General features: G+C 35.7%; 1 protein-coding gene across 1 annotated transcript; it reads left to right on the forward strand.

Annotated features, from left to right (window-relative positions):
* The first annotated feature begins 411 nt into the window (after positions 1–411).
* Positions 412–18,801, forward strand: LOC135153252 (probable serine/threonine-protein kinase kinX). The gene is made up of 6 exons (XM_064095716.1): positions 412–8,275; positions 9,084–9,134; positions 10,162–10,288; positions 10,871–11,013; positions 14,880–15,030; positions 18,738–18,801. Exons 1-6 carry the CDS (start codon positions 7,732–7,734, stop codon positions 18,799–18,801), a joined length of 1,080 nt encoding a protein of 359 aa, XP_063951786.1. The 5' UTR covers positions 412–7,731.
* The last annotated feature ends 3,267 nt before the right edge of the window (positions 18,802–22,068 follow it).

Genomic DNA, 22,068 nt, shown 5'->3' on the forward strand with positions numbered 1-22,068 from the left:
TGATGGGAAAAAATGTAAAAGCAGTGTGTGAGAGAGAGAGAGAGAGAGAGAGAAAGAAGGGGTTGCTGGGGGAAGAAAAACTCAGATATATTCATTAGAAAGACCAAATGAAATGAGGTGAATATGAAAGAAAGATAATTTAGATTTGATACACATACTTGCAGAAAAAAGATAATGGGATAAAGAACATAAATTTGAAAGCTTATGTACTGTAGAATGAAAAAAAATTTCAAAAACACATTTGAAAATTTTGTGGTATCCGCATGATCACATCATTAAATGAAGGCTGGATTCATTTATTATAATTTTTTTTAATTAGATGTTGCCAAAGATTTTGTAGGATTTTGATGAATATATTTCCATTTCTACTATTGATCATGATGTGGAGTGAGTAAACATGTAGGTGGGAGATAGAGAGAGGGATTTTGTAGTATGGGCCTATTTTCCAGAGTGTGGGTCAGAAGTGTGGGCCAAACTTTTGAAAGTGTGGGCCATTTTGCGAAGTATGGGCCAAATTCATGGGCCCATACTTCTACCCCTGAAGTGTGGGCCATTTTTGGCCATTTGGCCCAAACTCTAGGGGAAGTATGGGCCAAAATTTCATGAGAAAGGGTCATTTACCAGTCTCGAATGCGAAAATGAATAAATGAATGAAAGAATGAGTGACTGAATGAATGAATGAATGACGGTTCCTATCTGAGAGAGCATGCGCAAACAATGTGCATGTTTTTCATTGCACGTGCTTATTTTGCATTAGCCAACTACAAGTACAGTACGGTATACGATTACGACTAAACTAAGTTACGACCAGTTCCAAGCTCAAAAAATTATGGCAGACCGAGACGACGACGACATCGAGGCTATGTTGGCTGATCCTCTTGTAAGTAGATTGGAATTGTCTTAAATTTTTGCCTATGATTTATTGAGAGTCTTTATATTAAGGGCCTTCGATCGGACTAAGTTAGTCCTGGCCCTTGGCTAAGTTTAGTCAGACCTGCGGTACCGTAGTCCAGCGGGCTGGGGCTGGGACGGGTTAACGGTAAAGACGTTGACGACTTTAACTTAAACTTAAAGTCACTCGCACCGCGGAAGGCTGAATGGGGGTCAACGTAAACGTCCTCTTTTTATTCGTTTAAAACTTAAAGTTTTCTTTGAGGCAATATTTGGATACCACTTGAAAATGATCATCTTCTAGAATCTAGTTCTACCACTACCAGCAAAAATTGGTACTTTCTTGAAAAGTTGAATAATTCTTCACCTTTTTTTGGAAGTCAATTAAAACTGATTATCCATCATTGATGAGACTTGGGCTGAGTTCCAAATAGGCCTAGTCAATGCTTGGGCTTCATTGCATAATCTTAGTCTTTATTGAGGTCTAAATTTCATTTTTATTACCTTGTCTGTATGGTATATCAATGCAGGTTTCATGACATTTTCATAATAATATGGTCAGTTTCCCCATGACATGTCTGCGCAGTCTCCCAAATCTGCGCACCCGCGTATCTGCGCGATTTCTAGTAAAACTTAAAAGAAGATACGCAATGAGCATGAACTTTGCAGTACACATGCAATATAGACAGGTATTCATAAAAAATTCGACTCAAAATGGTGGAAAAATAATGAATTCAGGGCATTTCATGTGACGGCCTCAAAATGCAGCGTTTGTCATCAAAATCCCTGAATCGTGTGCAAAGTGAATGAGTGCGCAGACAAGGGGTAGGCCTAGCCCTAGGCCTAATAGCCTACCATTTTTTTTCAATCTGAAAATGACTGCCCGAGGTTTTTTCAAGGAAATCTTATATTTTCTTTCATTTTTTAATGAGAATTTGGTACATTTACTCTTTATAATATAAGGAACACTATTAACCAAAAGATTTTGTGAAATAAGAAGAAATTCATGTTAAATCTTAACTCAAATTGTTACGTGCGCAGACTTGGGGCCCACCATCATACTGCTGATTGATATTTTTCTGGTAAAATTAGGGCTGAGAAACCCAAGCTAACAAGCTACATGTACATGTCTTTTGTTTTGGAAATTTATGTCATAATTTATGCATAACTCCAGGCAAGCCTAGGTCGGCTGTGTGCCTGTTAATTTGGTTGTGTTTAATTCGATATGTGTGTTGGATACATACAGAGTATAGCGCTGTGCTTCTTTGTCGCGATTTGGGACTGACGAACCAAAGTTAATCAAGGAAATGTCTCTTTTGGCAAAATGTATGTGTATATTTGTATAACTTATATTTAAGTCATGATTTTGATACCAGATGGTAGAAAAGATGCCTTAGACTATTGATGTTAGATGTAGTAATTAATAGGTATGTCTAATTTTATTTGTATGTCTATAAATGCAATGATTAATGCTATAATTTATTCAGTGTTTCCATTGACACAAAGTAACACTCTAGTGTTTCTTTGGCACTCGACTAGTTTGGTTAGTGCTCCTTTGGCATATGTTGTGACTCTTTGGCACTAGTCTGGTTCAGTGTTATATTGACACAAGTGAAGCATTTATTCGGATTGAGTTCAGTTTGGTAACTCTAGTGCCAGTGAAATAGTGAATGATATATGAATATTTATGACAGAACTGTAAAATGAATTATGATTCTTGTGCTCATATTTGATTAGATATATTGTATTTATGTTTTTCTCAATGGTCACTTGTAAGAAGTAATGTTTGGAAAGGTCAACCTACATTTGGACCAAGCAATTTTGTGCTTTACAGCATGTTAAAATTCTTGTTGAAATAAAATGAGATGCAGTACAGGTCGTTGAGCAGACTGACAACTGTCTCAAATGCAGCTGTGTTCTCGTCTAGCCTTTTCCAGCATTGCTTCCGTGACATTTGGAAATTATGTATGACTTTGGTGAAGTTATTGATGATTGTGTGGGTTATATGTTTATTTATAAAGGACCAGTTCCAGGTTCAAAAGATGAATTTTTGAGGAAGAGGCTTCAGGCCTCAGTTACTTAAAAATGCCACTAGTGTCTCATTGGGAGGCATTTTTTTTTAGTTAGGCATTCTTTTAGTTAGGAATTCTTTTATACAGTAGTTAGTTAATTCCAAGTCAGTTATTCGCTCAGTTAAGCATCTAAATTTGAATGCATCCAATATTTTATAGGACAAGAACAGCAACTATTTTTTATATTTGAATCAAGTGATTTTGCTCCTTGTGTAAATAGGATGTAGTTTTAAGGAGTGCTTTACATGTATATAGGCTGAAACTTGTCAGTTTGGCAAACACTTTTACTTTCATTCATGCTCTCTACAATTTCTAGCTATTCACTCTAATATAAGCACTCAAGCGTAGAACCAGTTAGGGTTAGGAAGTTAGTAAATTTCATTATTAGTCAAAGCAACTGAAAGTTTGAGATTGATTAGTTCAGGCACTGAAGTACAGATTGCAAGAAATGAATTCTTAGATATGCAGGATGTCTTGATTTAAAGTACGTAAAGCCGAATAGAAAGTTCTGAAGTTGGCAATAAATAGGGATTAGTAATTTGAGGCTAATTTATTGTAGAGACTAGGGTAGTAGTCCATGGTTAGCCAGGAGAGAGTTAACATGTAGACGAGGGGTGGAGAGACCCGTTAGTAAAATTCCCGTTGAGTGGTAGCATAATGTAGGTATTGATATTTCTCACTGCTAGAAGATAGTTGATTTGAGTTGGCTCGAATTTGGACTGGAAATATTTTGTAGGTGGCTAATAGGAAGCCTATGTAGAATTGAATGGAGACCAGGAAGGCCCAGTATAGAACTACTGTTTAGGTTTAGTTGGAAAGACAAGATAAATTTGGTCGAATTGACTTCAATTGTTTTAACTTTACATTACATGAATTACCTCACTTATGTCTGATAGAATAAAACCCATAAAACTGAGCTAGCTTAATTACAGGTAGATTAGTAGATTTATATATTTAGAAGTAATTTACAGGATACCTGTACTAGATAGCACTAATAAGATGTAAATTTGTACATATAGGAAAGATGAATTATTACAAGTAACTGATTTGATACCATAGTTGTACGTGCCAAATGCATTGTACAATGCTTTTTATTTATGGAATTTCTTGGCTTGATTGCCATATTGTTGGAAAGAACAGTTAATAAAGTTATTTGTTACTTGTTTACTTTAACGATTTTGCTTGATTGATTCATTCTTTAAAATGTCTGGTCACATGCTAGTCACTATGGTAGTTATTAAATTAGTACTTCAACATCTCATTTAGATAGTAAATCAGAAAAATCATAGAACGGAATCATTGTTTAGTTGTTATGCTAGACGCTTAACCATGTCATTGTGCCTTAGATTGCTTGCTACCGTATAGGAGAACCGTAACATATAGTACATGTGATGAGAATCTGCCCCAGTTAGAAGTTGTGTGTGATAGCTCGAGTTTAGTTGTGCTAGCTTAGACACTAGTGGATAGCGTTGCATGTAGTTTGTGATGCTATGTGGAGTTGGTGAATCAAAGAAGTTTGATTGATTGTGCACGTTTTAGTGCATGAGATTAGTAGTTAAAATCATTTCAAAAGTGTTCTTAAAATGTTTATTAGGTGGTCTGTCGATGACAGATCACCTCTTGATTTCACCAGAATTTTCTTTCTTTATTCTTTATTTATTTTTATTTCTTCCGTAAACTTTTTTGTACACACGTTCACTCGAAATCGACATGGTCAATTTCCTTCAAATTTCTGTCAGTCATCAAGCCCTATGATTTCAAGTTAAATCAACTTTTTCAAGGTCATCAGGTCATCGCGACGTCATCCAGGCGCCATTTTGTAAAAATCAGGTCATTATCATATCTCAATAACGAGTCATCAAAATTCAACTATATTTGGTATACATCAACTTCAGGTCAACGGTCAACTAAAAATTTCATCAATTCCGCGCGCGCACCTCGACGCGCATTAAAATTTTAAAATGCTCAAATTCGTTCCACATTAATTTTCCATACGTTTTAGGCCATTTTAAGCATTTTGCAAAAAACGCGCGCGCACACACATGCGCGCGCGTGTTCGCGCGTAATTGCATCTTCCAACATAGAATCGCCAAATTTGTTTATATCAATGCATCAATAATATAATTCTGAACAATTTGATACCTTGATCAACCAACCTTCTACGACAAGTAATAACAAAATTATCACCCGTTAAACTTTGCAGCATGTGTGCGCGCGAGCTCTCACTACAGGCCATATATGGGCAAAAACATGTCTATTGAAAATTCACTGTAGCTCTTTAAAATAGTCCGTTGACCCAAATTTTTTTTTCATATATCGATAGAGTATGAGTTGTAGATTTGATTTCATGTCACCATTGCCCCTCAATTTGATCATGACGTCATCAAAATTGCGCCTAAACTGAAAATTTCATTTTTTCAAAAATGACGTCATCAAATTTATGCAAATTTGATCATAACTCTGTGAATATTGATCATTTTTCGCCCAGATTTTGATGTGTTGTAGTTTAGAATGTACTCTTTCTCGTCAATTCCATGGATTTTTATTTTGAAAAACGCATCATGGTGTAAAATTGCGATGAAAAGAGGCATGTCATTTTTCCTCATATTACGTGTAATCTCTATGGGACATGACTTTTTCTCAAAAGTAGATTCTACATTCGTCTATTTCGTGAGATATATCTCCATTTTTTCTTGTTAGTTATCCCTGAGCTTTTGATATGATGTAGCTGAGATTCTAAGTTTTCGGAAGTGTGCCCTCCATTTTTCGATCAGATGCCAGGATCATACCCGTTTTTCGCCAGGATCATGCCCGTTTTTCGCTTGCAAAATTGGATTTGTAATTCTCAAATTTGCTTACGTCTAATCTCTATGGGAACGTGTAATCTCTATGGGGATTATCGTGGCTCAATGGATAATGCCCTTGACTTGAGTTCTCGGGGGCGCAGGTTCGAGTCCTGGGGGTGAACAAGATGATTTTTTTTTTCATTTTTTTGTCTTTTTACCACCTCGTACATGATCCTTTATGATAATTAAAAGGTATGAAAGTTGAAATTTAGCAAGATTAAACAGATTATAATTTTTTCATATCACATGTATTTTCATATATCAAAGAGACCCTTTTCACAGTGCTTTATCATCTCCCGTCTTTCACAAGTATTCCATCCATAATGATTAATGAACATTCCGTTGTCATCATGAAGATCATATTGATCTGCTTGAACATGGTAATAGTGATCATGATGGCGAGAATAAGGACAGACCACCTAATTCGTCCGCATGACGAATTAAAATCTAGTTTATAATTAGTTGTTAACTCATCGATATTGTTGCGAAGTGCAAGTTTGTTGTGACACATGAGCCTTGAATTTAGAGATGTTCTGCATGCACTGGTGTCGAGTTTAAGTGAGCATGAATGTTTATGATTTCTAGGGTGTCGGGGTCAGAGGTGACCAATTAGAAGTTGTGGTGATTGTGACATGTTGAATTTGTGTGCCAATGCGCTTACAGCAATTTGTGAATGATTAAGGCATTTAAATTACAATGTTGTTGTTGTTATGGGCCAGTGAAGCTGGCCCATGACGCTCTTTTAAAGTTCAGATGGTGGCAGCGTACTTTGTGGAGAATGGTTGATGATAATTGGTGGCAGAGTATGATAGGAATTTTCAACATATTTTCCATTCTTTATTTTCTCTCTTGTTTCTTTCTTCTTTCTCAATCGTTTACTCTATCATTCTATCTTTATCCTTGATTTCTCCATCATTCATTTTTTCTATTTTTCATTTCTTACTCGATCTTCTCTTTATCTGTTTCCCATCTTGTTTCACAAAACCCCTCTCTTTTTCCTCTTACCCGCCTTCCCCTCTATCTTCTATTTTCGCCGCAATAATTCATTGCTTTAAAAATAACAATTAGTCTAGACTAAAGTTAGAGGAAATACAATCAAGAAACATTCTCACTCGCTATTCCAAATATTACATAAATTATTTCATATTTACTAACCGTTTTCTTTGCATTGGGCTTGAAGCATACCCTTCCGCAAAAAACAATTATTTTCTTGAGTGACAAATAACATCATGATTCCGGACGCTCGCCGGACGGGTGAAGATGTTCTTGATTAATGATGTAATTAAGAATTGGGGTGTTTTTTTCTTCATATGTCATATCGTGAGTAAATTCTAAATTTTTTCATATCAAGTCTGAACAAAGTTTGGAAATATTATTTAATAATTTGTGTGTGCTAACTAATCTTCATTTTTGTCTTATTAGCTGCATGTTCCATGGCTTTTTTTCCAATATTTTGCTAGTTCCTTAGCATTACACAAATAAAGTTTGTTACGATAATAGTCTTGTTTAAACACCAGCTCGGAATCTATATATGTCCACACCAGAGAAGTGTTAAAACAACACCAGTTTGGAATCAAACCAATGCTGTTTTGATACTTCTTGGTGTTGTATAAACACATATTTGGCGTGAGGCCAAAAACCAAACTGGTGTTGTTTAACATTTCTCTGGTGTGGACATATATAGATTCCGGGCTGGTGTTGAATCAACAATTCAGTTTTTGCAGTGTAGCCCGGCGACATGTGCACGCTTCCCTTGCTTGCCTTTCCAATACAGGAATTTTTCAGCAACTATTTTCTGAACTTGCTACTAGATGGTATATTGGAGCACTTGTGGTCGCATGTGGATCTTCTGAATAATGAAGAGTTAATTTCTCTTATTTTTTAACCATCAGGTGCAGGCACATGGGCACGATGTCACCAGAATGCTGGCTTATAGCATAAGGCCAAAAGTATACTTCAGCCACATGCAAAAAGGTGGGTCCTTTGAAGAATTGCTAAATGAATTACAAAGGAAGGAATCTGAGGAAAGCCAGCAAGGAGCAGGCCAAGGGATAGTTCCAAGGGATAGTGATGATGATCATGATGGCGATGATGGCGATGATGGTGGTGATTATGAAGAGGAAGAGGAACTACTATATGAATTACAAAGGAAGGAATCTGAGGAAAGTCAACAAGAAGCAGGCCAAGGGATAGTTCCAAGGGATAGTGATGATGATCATGATGGCGATGATGGTGATGACTATGAAGAAGAAGAGGAAGAAGAGGAAGAGGAACTACTATATGAATTACAAAGGAAGGAATCTGAGGAAAGTCAACAAGAAGCAGGCCAAGGGATAGTTCCAAGGGATAGTGATGATGACGATGACGATGATGAAGAAGAACTCTGGACATTGCAGGAGGAAGATGAAAGAGGATATTCCAGTGAAGATGGACAGGAAGAGGAAGCTGTGGAGGAAATTAAAAAAGGTCAGTACTCTGTTAATAATTCCTTAAATCATTAACCCTATTGTTTCTGAAACTTTATTAGTAAAAGCTTGTGTTCACATAACACCAATATTGAAGAGATGAGATTAGTAGCAATCGAAGGTTACTGATAATCCCCACTTAAAACATCCATTTATAAATGCTTTCAAGCCTCTATTATGTTTTGAGTGTCTGCATTCAGAATACATGAAATCGCACTCAAATACAACTCGATAAACGATAACCCAAACTATACAGTCCAACCTCTTATTTGGCCTCCCTTTATCAGGATCTCTCTAATATCCGAATGCAATCTTCCTGTGATTTTCCCTAGTTTACTCAAATAATTACTGGGAAAACAAAGATTTCAAGCATAATCATTATTACTAAAAAAAATGTGAATTATATATTATTCCGAACATCTGTAATAAACATTCAGATGAACTTTCATGTTGATAACATGCTTTCAGACACCTTAGACCCATGCAACTGCATGTATTAAACATAGAGTCTCCCATATTCAGGTAGAAATAGGATGCGAAGTGATGTGGGTGACATGAATTCACAGTATTACATGGTAGTACAAGGTGTCCAGTATCCAGTAGAACCATGCTCGTAGTGAGCATGGCGAATTCGCTCAAGAAAACATGACCTGACAAAAAAAATGTGTAGAAGGTTAATTCATTATCTTTTGTTTGCCAGCAGATGGGAAAATTAATTGTGTTATACATTCAAAGGTATAGAATTAAGATTTTGAATAAATACTTACATGTATAATAATAATGTGTTTTCTGTTTATTTATGTACTAAGGAACGAAAAGGAAGCAAGGACAAGATGGGAAAAAGGCGTCCAAACCAGCAGGTAAACAATTTACACTGTATATTTGTACATGTATACAGCAATGATTTGAAATGTAGAGGATATGTTCAATGATATCCTGCTGTCAGGTGCAACTTCTTGTACATAGGACAGTCAGTCCACCTTATTGAGCAACAAAGTGTCTTGGCATGCATTTGTGTTGCTGGGGTACGATAGCATGAATTCTATATAGTTCACAGTGGTAGGCAGTCTGCTTCACGAATGAGTCCGGAACTTTGGTGAGTGACTAGTCCCTGAAAGATCAGTCATGCAACACAACATCTTGGCCTTGTTGCATAGAACTCTATAACTAGAGATAAATTTTAACTGGAGATTTTTTATCATTATTTTGGGGGTTTTGTGTTCAAGTCAAAAGTCAAAATATGTAATTTTAGTCCTCAATTGTCACCAATTGTACCGGTTTTATGCAATGGCCCTTGACAGAATGTAAACATGTATGGACCCCAAGTCAATTCAATTCAGGTTTACAAAAAAACATGATTGACAGTCAAAACTGGTTTTAATGTGGATTGGAGATGAGTTTGTGAAATGGAATGGACCTGTAAATGCGAGCTGTAAACCGAAGATGACAGATGATCATACTCCTTCATGAAATATCAAGAAATATATATATATATCTAGTTTAATTTGAACCATTCCATCATTTTCACTGTTGATATGACAAATAATCATGTTTTCAAATATTTCATACTGAATTATAGAATTGAAAGTTGTAGAATTTATCCTTTTTCAGAAGTTAGTGTGCCACTGATACACCCTCACTTCCCCTCATACTCCCCAACATACATGCACAAAATAGATATACTCTATTAATCATTTTATCCCTCGAGATTAGAAAAAAATAATAATAGGCCTACACTGGTAGAAATTTTCCTATAAGAGTCTTGTAGGCCTATTTGGTTAAGGAAGACCTATACTCATGATTCATTTTTTAAAATGTCCTACCTTTATATTCCCTATCCCTTTAGTTACATTTATTTAGTAATACTATTATTCACCCTACATGCAGATCGAATCGAGCGAAATTGCCCACTTTGTAATGTTGCGACAAGAACGCTTGCCCGGCATCTTCGCCGCAAGCATACACAGCTGAAGGAAAACGAGATCTGGCATTTCATATATCAAGCCAGAGAACGGTGAGTATAGTTCTTTACTCACCCATTGCCTCCAAGATTATCTGAATTTCATAGGTTTAACACAGGGACTACCCAGTTCCTGTAACCAATAGATTAAACTCTTTGCAAGTTTTGTTTGTAATTTTGTACAAGTGGCATGAAAATCATTGACAGGAAGTGTCGCTGTTATTCCAGAACTGAACAATAAAAAAAATCAATATTCTATTTCATTATGAAGAGAATTATAGGAGAATGGACAACTGAATGATGGAAATACAAAGCATTTTCACATTTGCACCTCATAATTGTGTTATAAAAGGTTATTGATAATTGATAAGGTGTGATCATCTGCAGACTGCAGTTAGCAAATTTATACTTTCTAAAGATTGAAAATATGCATGGATATATTAAGTATTTGAAATCAAATTTCAAAATCCCTGCATTCTGGTCATATAAAACTCGGAATTGCTTTCATGAACTGGTATTAAACCAACATGTTATAAAATAAAAGCTATGGGAATCATGTGTTCAGAGAAATTCTTATTTCTTACAGTGTGAGTATATGATGTAATATACATGTGACATACTTCTTCTATTTTTTAGAGTCCCAATTCAGAGGAAGAAAACCAGAGATGAAGGACGAGAGAGAACTGGACAGAACTGTCCCCTTTGCGCCGCAAAAGGATTAACCAAACTCTCAGACCATATGAAGAGGAAACATAATGGCCACACAGTGGAAAAACAAGGTACTTTGAATAATTTTGTCAAAGCAATCTCATGGGGTAAGCCATTTATCACATTTAAACTATAAAAAAAATCCAACAACAGAAAATCAGGCATAAGAATTTTATATTCTTGCAAAAGTGGATTTATTACACATTTGTAGTTGATCATATAGGAAAAGGTATGCAATTAGTCATAAAGGTAATAATCTCCCCCCTGCACACATATACACTACCAGCATGATGTTTCTGGTGTAGTAATTTGTAATGGCTTATTGTGAATAAACATTGCAATGATTTATTTTGAAAAAGTAATATTTTCCACTTCGAGATTAAGAATCCTGTCCATCTGTGTTTCCAATAATGGCTTCATCAAAGTTTGTATTTTTGTCTCACCTGTGAAGCAGAGTGAGACTATTGGCGCCACTTTTCCGGCGGCGGCGTCAACACCAAATCTTAACCGAAGGTTAAGTTTTTGAAATGACAGCATAACTTAAAAAGTATATGGACCTAGTTCATGAAACTTGGCCATAAGGTTAATCAAGTATACTGAACATCCTACCTGAGTTTTGAGTCACATGACCAAGGTCAAAGGTCATTTAGGGTCAATGAACTTAGACCATGTTGAGGGAATCAACATCAAAATCTTAACCTACATGTAAGGTTAAGTTTTTGAAATGTCATCATAACTTAAAAAGTATATGGACCTAGTTCATGAAACTTGAACATAAGATTAATCAATTATTGCTGAACATCCTGCTTGAGTTTTGAGTCACATGACCAAGGTCAAAGGTCATTTAGGGTCAATTAACTTTGGCCAAATAGGGGGTATATGTTGAATTACCATCATAGCTTAGAAAGTTTATTGGTCTAGTTCATAAAACTTGGACATAAGAGTAATCAAGATTCACTGAACATCCTTTGCGCATTTCAGGTCACATGACCAAGGTCAAAGGTCAATTAACTTTGGCCATGTGGGGGGTATCTGTTGAATTATCATTATAACTTTGTATTTTTATGGATCTGATTCATGAAACTTGGACATAAGAGTAACCAAGTATCACTGAACATCTTGTTTAAATTTAGACCCCAGGGTTTAGATTCTAGACCACTAACGTCAGACTCTAGATCTAAGAGTCTAGATTCTAGATCTAGAAAAGTCTATATCTAGAGTCTAGCTCTAGAGCTCTCACGTTATGGTGGTGGTCTCCAAGTCTGTTAACGATTGGAGTTAAGATTTTAATATGAATTCTAGATCTATCTATTTATTTCATAAATTCTTTCAGTTGCATAATGTTTTATTTTGTTAGACCTCTAGATCTAGACTCTAGATCTATATTCCAGATCCAGACTAAAGTCCTATCTCATAAAAATTTAAAAGAAATAGATCTAGAGTAGACCTAGGCCTATAGGTCTAGATCTAGGCCTAACGTAGGTCTCTACAAATCTATCTGCGTCGTTGTGCCGCCGCTTAAGGTTTTTCCACAAACTATTTTAATCCGTAGATCTACATAATTATGGTAGTCCTATATACTTAGACTCTACCTTTGTCATCACGAAAATTGGCCGATAGTGATTGCAATGGTCAAGATTGACCACCAATGGCATTTCCCAGTCGGCGACCTCCCTGTCTCGGGTGCGCGGTACGATGTACGATTCCTTTGTCTATCGCATATACTTGACCATAATACTGAAAATAAAATAATTGCCAGAGTAGATCAGGCTTTAATTATTCCGGCAAAGATACCAATACCACTGAGTGAAAACAACTTCTCCAAGAACCACTGTACTGAAAAGTGACCTTTGTTTTTCATTTTGCTTCCTTGTCCATTACTGGATGGATAGTTGAAGGGAATGACACCCCTGCCATATCATTTTTCTAAACAAGTCTAATAGACTAATGAGAGACAAGACTATTTTTTGTAAACAGTTGAGGTCTGAAATTGTATTGTACTTTAAAAATCCCAAATTCCCAATCAATCAAAATTTGCCGTTATTAGGTAATTATTAATTTTTTGAAAATATTCCCCTCTTCATATTCCACAGCACCAATTATGGATTGTCCTCCTCCTCCACCACCTTCTTGTGCTTCGTCTATGTCTGTTTCATCCCTATCTCCCCCTCCATCCTCATCTGCTGCTCCATCTTCATCTCCTGTTCTATCTTCATCTCATGCTCCATCCTCATCTCACGCTCCATCATCTCATGCTCCATCCTCATCCGCTGTTCCTCCCACACCTTCACATTTTGTTGCTGTATTTAATCACCCCTTATCTGCTCACTCTCATCATCATTGTAATCATGTACATGTACCACTTTTCAATTCTTCTCAAACTCCATCTGGATTTTCTTGTAAGTGTTTTGCCTTCTTTTTTTTCCTTTTCTTGATCATTTTGTTTGTCCTGTACATTATCATGGTCATATCATATTTGTTTCTTTGAAGTTGTGTCTTTTCTTTGTCCATTGTTTGTGTATCATTTTGTATGCATGTTGTGAATGTAATGTCTGAATCCTTTGCTGTGAACAGAGCTACCTACATGTATCTTTTTTCATCTTCAATGAGGGAAATTCTTAAGGTGAGCTTTTAAGATTTCCTCATTTTGGACAGTATTTCAATGTTAAAGACCTAGACTGGACCCCAAAATGAAATTGACAAATCATATCATATACCAATTGAAAGCTTTATAAAGATAGCATTGTAAGCTTTAGGCATTTTACTGCTTATCAGCTGAGTACTTTCCTTAAAGTGATTGTTTAACATTGGTTTGACTTTTAAAAAATCTGAGCTCGAAGGTCACACATGTCACCAGTGTCTGTGATATGTTACAAAAATGAAGCCCAGAAAAAATTGCATTCGAAAATAATTATTTAGTGCTTCAAAAATTGAAATATAAAGTGACCGGAAACACCACCTTAATTTCATCCCATACACTTATGTGTACTATTTAGGCGTCTAGTAGACGCTTATTTACAAAATCAGGGTTTGCCTTGTAGTTTTAGGTTTTCTTTCTCAATAACAGTTGTTTTCAGGGTTTATTAGTTCTAATACATGCACTTGTACACATGTTTCATCTTGGTTTAAGAATTTTTTTAAATCGGCTGCTCACAAAGTTAAACCATACCTTTAAAGGACAAGTCCACCCCCAAAAAAGGTTGATTTGAATTAAGAGAGAAAAATTAAACAAACTTTAACACTGAAAATTTCAGATGTAAATTAGGAAAGTTATGATATTTAAAGTTTCGCTTAATTTAACAAAACAGATATGCACATCCTGGTCGGTATGCAAATGAGGGGACTAATGACATCACCCACTCACTTTCTTTTGTATTTTACTATATGAAATATGAAATATTTCGATTTTCTCCTTATTGTCATGCGAAACAAAATGAAATTGCTTCCTGAACATGTGGAATTACCATTAATTTAACATTGTTTATTTCAACCAAGAGTGTGCAAAAATTGAAATATTGTAGAATTCAAACAATAAAAAAAAAAGTGAGTGAGTGGCTGACATCATCAACTCTTTCATTTGCACATCACTAAGTTGCACATAGTTACCATCATATCTCTGTAAGTGTATTGGTCTAGTTCATAAAATGTGGAAATAAGTCACCAAGTATCACTGAACATCTTGTGCGAGTTCTAGTAGTTTTCAAAGTCAGCACTGCTGCTATATTGAATCGCGTGATGCAGGTGAGACGGCCAGAGGAATTTCACTTGTTACATTTTAAATTCCTTTATCTGAAGGCACCAGAAGCATATTTACTGGCCAAATGTCAGCAGTGTTTGGTTGCAGGGAAAGTACTGTATGGATGCATTCATCCATGTCATCATTCTATTCCCTTAATAATTATGATTATTTTATTCATTTTATTTTTTATCTCCTTAGCCAAAGATGGCATCTTCGAAAGGTATTTGCAGTTCACAAGCTTCTATTGCAAGGAGAAGACGGCTGAGCAGCATAAAAGCCAGCTTGAAAAAATTGATGATCTTGCCGGTGGCCTGTCAGCACTCTTCTCTGACCATGATGCAATTTACAGGTATATGGGATTCAATCTGGTTAATATATCCTTGGCCAGATACCCTATATGGAATAATTTGAAGACTTATAACACACTGAATAGTGAATTAAAAGTTACATAGTATGTGTTAATGCATGTAATGAAAAAAAAAGTAATGTGTCACAATATTTGCTCCCTCAGAAAAATTAGAAATTTATATTTGAGTACAAAATGAATGTATATCCTCGCTCTTAACCCTAAACCTACCAGGGGGAGGGGGAATTTTGCCCCCTTCCAGTTTTAGTATTTTTTATTTATTCATTTATTTAAAAACAGGGAAGCCCATTCAACAAAGTGTTGGTCTCCCATGGGGCCCTGTAACAGTGTACATAGCATAACATAACAATTATGAGAATTCATTTACAAAGCAACATCATAAGAGAGCCATAAATGAATTAGTAAGTACACGTGAAGGAAATAAGGAAATACAATTAACAATATAAGTAAAATTATTTTAAAAGCAGATGACGTGAAAGAAATAAGACGTGTATTGTTACAATTACAATGAGCCAAAAATCTGTTAAGAAAGTAAGCTGAAGTAATTGTGAGTCGAACAATATCAAAATAGAGCTAGGGCCATATGTTAATTATATATAATGATTGAGGTACAGCTTGAAAAGAAGAATGCTTATGGGTCATGATTAGATAATGCTCAATGTTTCTAAAAATGAAATTTAAATGATGCAAAGCTAGTTTGGGATCTTATTTCAGTTGGTAGGTTATTATATAGGGATGGGCCGTCATAGCATAATGCGTTTTTACTGTATTCTGTGCGACATTTAGGGAGTACTAGGTCGCCTCTTGCTGACTGGCGGGTGTTAATTTGGTAAATTTCACCAAGTTGGAGAAAATGAGGTTTCGTGTGATTATTCCACATACATTTTTTACTTCGTTTAATGTTCTCGGCATGACTATTTATGACTTTTTTTCAAGTATTGCAAAACTTTTGAGACCAAATTTGTCACTCTCAGTCATATCACTTCAAAGCCCCATAAGTAATGATTATGACAATATTATTGTTGGGGATATTCAGAAGATTAAGTTCACCCAAAAATCAAATTCTTGAAGCTTTATTTTTTTATTTACAGGTAAAAAAATATTTTTGCCATAAGTTAGCATAAATTAATTAATATAAAATACATATATTAGAATTTAAAAAATCTCACTACACAGTCTTGTTTATTACATTGGCCTCTACCTTCTCGCAAATTTTCATGAGCTAAATCTGTAGGGGGGGTGGCCAAAACACAAGACCCAGTGGGATTAGGGTTAACTAATTATTTTAGTTTTAGAAATATGTTGAAAAAAAACACCAAGAAGTTAATTCTAGGACAACTTACTGTTTTCCTTTCTATGTGACATTAAGTTGTAGCATCTTTATTTAATAATTTTGCCTTTATCCTAGTGTATACAAACACTTGAAGACCACATACCAGCCAAAAACGGTCGGCAAATATCTAACAAGTGTGGCAAAACTGGTGGCTATGCTCAAAGTAGAATATGCGGAAGTCGAGAGACTGCAGATTACGGACAGAGACCTACAAAGACTGGAAAACCTCCTAACTCCCTTGTCTAAGAAGACATCCATGGGAATAAAGGAGCGAGAAGCAGAGCTTAAAGACAGCATTGCAGGTTGCATTAAAAAAAATTGCTGCGTTATCATTTTTGAAAGGTTTTTGATTAAGTTCATTTGAATCATCCAGTTCTCTCATGAGCTTTTCCAAATCATTTTCTTAAGAACTTTCAGATACCCATTTGTTTATAAGTTATGCATGTTTTTTCTAACATATTTTTTCATTTGTTTCAAAATGTTCTATTTGCTTAACAATGTTCTGCCTTTTATGAATAATGCAAATAATTCATTTTTGTGCTTTTTTTGTATTGATGTTATCTCTATTATTTTTAGCTCACTTGAGCCAGCTTTAGTTCATCATGCATTGTCTGTAACTTAACATTTTCATATTCTCTAGAATGAGTGTCAGATTTAAAAAAAAATTGGTAGAAATCGCCTTTTGGATATGGGGTGTGAAGTTCAAATGTTTCCCTTAAATCCAAAGTGGTTCAGGGGACAACCCTTCTTTTGCAAACTGTTCAATGTTACTATTGCAGCCCCATTTGCTAAAACTATTAAGGTTTCGCCCATTAACTTCAGCTTGGAAATTTAAATCAATATCAAATTTGGTAGCAAGTAAGAAGTAAAATGAGCAAGAGTTTCTAAACACTGGGACGAAAGGTCAAAGTTTAAGGACAAAGGTCAATTATTGTTAGAAATGGGGGGTGTTCATATTGCATAGGTCAAGTTGGATATAAGGTTAGTCTCCACCACCAGGATCTTTCATTTGTGATTACACAAGTATTTATGGAATTTCAGTGTCATATCTTTATGATAACCCCCCCCCCCCACCAATTCTCTGCCATTTATAATGAAAAATATTATAGTTTTTAGAACTGCACCATAAATATTACTTAACTTTAATTTCCATAATCACATTTCTTACTGGAAAAGATGTCATGAACTCACAAAATACAGTGTAATACAAAATCCATTTAAAAAAATAAATGTGTAGGTGTGGGATAGGCAAATGCTAGAGGCCTTGTAAAATAGTCTGGAACCTACCAAGGACAGGTGCCTGATCTTACTGCCCTGTCCACTCGCCCATAGGAAAACCTCGGCAGGCTCATTACTCACAAGGGCTCTAGTAGTGCAGGCCTAGGCCTAACCCCTAGACAGAACAGCCATCATCAATCGAAAGCAAGTCTAAACAAATGGGATGCATGATTTTGTTTTAGACTTTCCAATCAATAATTTCATGTGTGGATCCTATTTTGAATTTCACAAGAATGCATATAGGCAAATTATTACATGAAAGATTCAGGCAATAATTGCAGGAAGGCAGAGGCATACCAGTCAATTGCATGCAGTCAAGTTTTTTGTAGTTTTTGTTGTTACAACTGTTCATTGTTTCAATCTAATAATAGATGCAATGTATACTCATATGCAGAGATAATAGTTGCTGTTTGTTTAGTATTTTTTAAATGTTAAAATGTCACTGAAGTGATACCATTTGACTATATAATGCTTATATGCATGCTTCTAATCATTAATGTTAATTTTATTTTGTAGGTGTCACCATGTTCGGTGGCAGCAGCATCAATAAAGTTTGATATTTATACTGTTCGGTTTAATATATTAAAAGTTTTTCATGCACAGAAATTTTTCAAGGCTTTCCTTGTCCTTCATATACATATGCATATAAAATAGCTGCAAAGATGACTCACCCCAAATCTTATCCACAGTGTCTCGAAATAACTTGATTTGTAATCTGTTTAGAGGTTACAAATATGAGTCTACCCCAAATTTGTAAATAGCACAAAACATATTAACTGCAGGTTTTATACACCAAATCTGTTAAATGTTAAAATTTGGCAAAACATCTTACTATGCAATGTTCCAAAACAACAAAACCTAAGCCCAGTAAAAATGCAATTGACGATTGCGAAAATTTAGGAGAAGAAAGATGCAAGTTTATTTAGTGATGCCTTCTGATCTGACTTTCACTTTTTCCCAAATTTTATTGCAAGAGCTGTAGAGAATAAGGGGCTGGGGCATCTTCCCGCAGGAATAACCACCTTGTACTTTATTTCAAGTTCATAATTGCTGATTTTATCATATTCTTCTGTTACAGAGGAACTGCTATCAAAGGAGGACCTGCAGATGTTTTACAATACCCTCTACAAGCAAGCATGTGATGTGAAAGGTTTGCCGATTATTAGTATTTTTATTCGTCCACGCCAAAGATTCTGGAGGCATTATGTTTTTGGATTGTCCGCATGGCTGGATTTGTTATGTTTGTGTGTAATTCTAAGAACTCCTTGATGGATTTGACCATACTTGGCCCAAAGGTCCCCTGTGACGTGTTGAAGAACTGATTAGATTTCGGGCCAGATCCACCCAGGGTCAAAGGTCATATATAACTTTATGTTTAGTCGTTTCCCACATCCTCCCTCCCCAACCAGTTATCTTTGATTTGTTGACTAATCATTAATCAATATGCATGCTATGTATATCCACCCAACCTAGGCTGTCAAAATGCAGTGTATTGAAAAAAATCAAACAAATAACTCAGACAATTCATTCGAATGTAGGTCTAAACAAACTGAGTTTAAAACTTTTAAATCTAGGACCGTAAATGTGTGGATCCTATTATGAATTTCACAATAATGCATAATGGGAAATTATTATATAAAAAATTCAGGTAAGAATTGCAGAATTTGAGAAGACTGGGGCATACCAGTTGACTGCATGCAGTCAAATTACTAGTGTCATTGGAAAAACTTGTGTTTAAATGGTGTTGATAATGCAAATTAACTTACAAATTATGCACCCTCCCCTCCCAAAAAGAAAAAGGTAAATGTTTACACAGTTTTTAAATAACTTTCAGTGAAATGTGGCTTTAATAAGCCTAAAAAAATGGTTCATTTGATTGCAGTATATATGATATTCTCTCTCTTGCTGTCATGTACCAAAGGGAACGATCTGGATTGAATTAAATAAATTTGTTGTTATTCACATACCATTGACCTGCTGTAGAATTGGCTCTTAGCACAGAGGGATGAAAATTCTCCAAAATTTAATAATTTCAAATTAAAAGATAAATTTTGAATTAATCATTGTTAATTTTGAAACCAAACAAAATTCAACAAATTGTATACTATGCAGCTGTCCAATGTCTGAATCAAAATCAAATGTGTCAAATGTTTTGTAACACCTATTACATTTCTGCAAGGACATGCATTGTGCATTTTTTGTGATTTACTTATTCACTTGTGTTATTTCTTCAGAAATGCACTTGGCTGGGGAGAACCTAAAGTGGGAGCATGTAAGAAGCGTACGAGATTTCCTACTTCTGACAGCAGTACTTAGTGGTGCTCCGAGAAGCTGTGTGCTCACCAACATGAAAGTGGGAGAGGTTGCCAAAGCATTCAAGCAAAATGGAAGGGTTGTGATACAGGTACAAGCTTTTCTATTCCATTCAATTATTTTGTCATGTTCAATGATTAAAAACACAAAAATTATCCACAGACTCTTCTTAACAAAAAGTGCATTGAAAAAAAATCACAAACTATAAAAACATCAAAATAATACATGTAATATGAGTATATCAATAAATAAATATACCCTGTCTGCATGCTTGAGGACCCACAACACGACACCAACCACTGATCCACTGTATGAAACAAAGTGTCACCCGCAGTGGAACAATGAAGTCTCAGCATGCTGACAGGTACCAGGAGCTATTACGTGGATACAGGAATAAATTAAATAAATAAATTAATTTGACTTCACCTCCACCTCGCAAAACAACATCAGAATTCATTGAGATTCTGTACAAACTCAAAAACATCATCACCTATGATATTACACTTGCTTCTTACATCGAAGCCTGTAATCACCTTCAGTCCATTCCAAGCATCTCTTGAGTTTCCTACTTGGAATTTCCTATCTACTTTTTTACCAAATTGTCTTTTCCTGTTCTTCATATATTTCTTAAAGTTTCTCTCATTCTGAAAGGCCTGAACTTTCTTGTGAATATAGTCTTTGCATTTCTTATCCACCTATGGTTTGTTATTAGGGTATGTTCTTGTTGTTACCTCAGGGATTAACATATTCTTACAAAACTTGATGTAGCCTGTGACAACATTCACTGTCTCGTCCAGAGATACTGATGAGTCCAGGAGGACATCCCAGTCGGTGCACTCGAAGGAGGCTCTCAATGACTAAGTTGTGTCATCATTCCACTTACTTTCCTTGTTACTGGTTTCACACGCTTGAGTTTCTGCCTATACTTCGGAAGTAAGTGGATAACGTTATGGTCAGAATTTCCCAAGGGCGGCTTGGCTACAGCCTTGTAACCGTCACGTACATTCACAAAGCATTTGTCTAATGTGCGGTTCCCTCTGGTTGGTAGGTCAATGTACTGATACAGATTAGGCATTGCAGTATGCAGATCACAGCTATTAAAATCACCTAACACAATCTGCACCGAATCTGGTGAAAAATTAGAAGTCTGATGAATAGTACTTTGGATTTTTGTGGCAGCAAGATCAACATTCGCTTTTGGTGGGATGTATACAATAGTAACATAGATATTATTAAACTCCCTTGGCAGGTAATGTGGATGAACTGCTATAGAGAGAAGTTCAATGTTTTCTGAACAGAAGGTATCTTTCACAGTGACGTTACTTTCATGACACCATCTCTCATTAATGTAAACACACACCCACCACCCCTGGTACTCTTTCCTGATGCTGCTGTGCGGTCCCCTCTAAGACAGATGAAACTGTCCATGGGCGTATCAGTTTCAGTGCCTTTTGATGAAAACCAAGTCTCAGTAAAACACAGTAAGCAGCTATCACGGTACTCATATCTGAATTTCATACATGCCTTCAACTCATCAAATTTATTACTCAATGAACGACAGTTAGCTATTATAGAGAGCAATGGGGGACGAAAACATCTCTTTAGGCGAGCTCTAACTCCTCCTTTCCTTCCTCTCTTACGTCTATTCAGCTCCCTTGGAATATCGCAGCTGAGCTCAACCTTGCCACTCTCGCCGGCAAGCCGAATCAGAGATTGAAGAGCGCCATCATATTCAACAACAACAACAACTTGTATGAAATGTTGATTTCACTATTTCGATTCGCATCATTTTTTTTTTAGGCTCTTGCATACGCACATTCAAAATGGTTTGAATCAATGTAATGATGACCAACTTTTCAATTTAAAAGTGGCCTTGGCATTGCAAGGCTGATTCATCACAACATTTAAATTAAGCTATCTTGAAAACTATTCTACCTAAGTCAGGAATGCATACCTTCCAAATGATCTCTCCGCTGAATTTAAATATTGGAATGTATAGAGAACCATTTTGCTGAAGGCCTAGGGATTGATCTAGGAATACATCAAGATATTTATAGGAGGTTACTCTTTCCAGTATAGTGTTATACATTCAAACA

Source organism: Lytechinus pictus, chromosome 2 (assembly GCF_037042905.1).
Source record: "Lytechinus pictus isolate F3 Inbred chromosome 2, Lp3.0, whole genome shotgun sequence".
In the NCBI taxonomy this organism is placed as follows: Eukaryota; Metazoa; Echinodermata; class Echinoidea; order Temnopleuroida; family Toxopneustidae; genus Lytechinus; species Lytechinus pictus.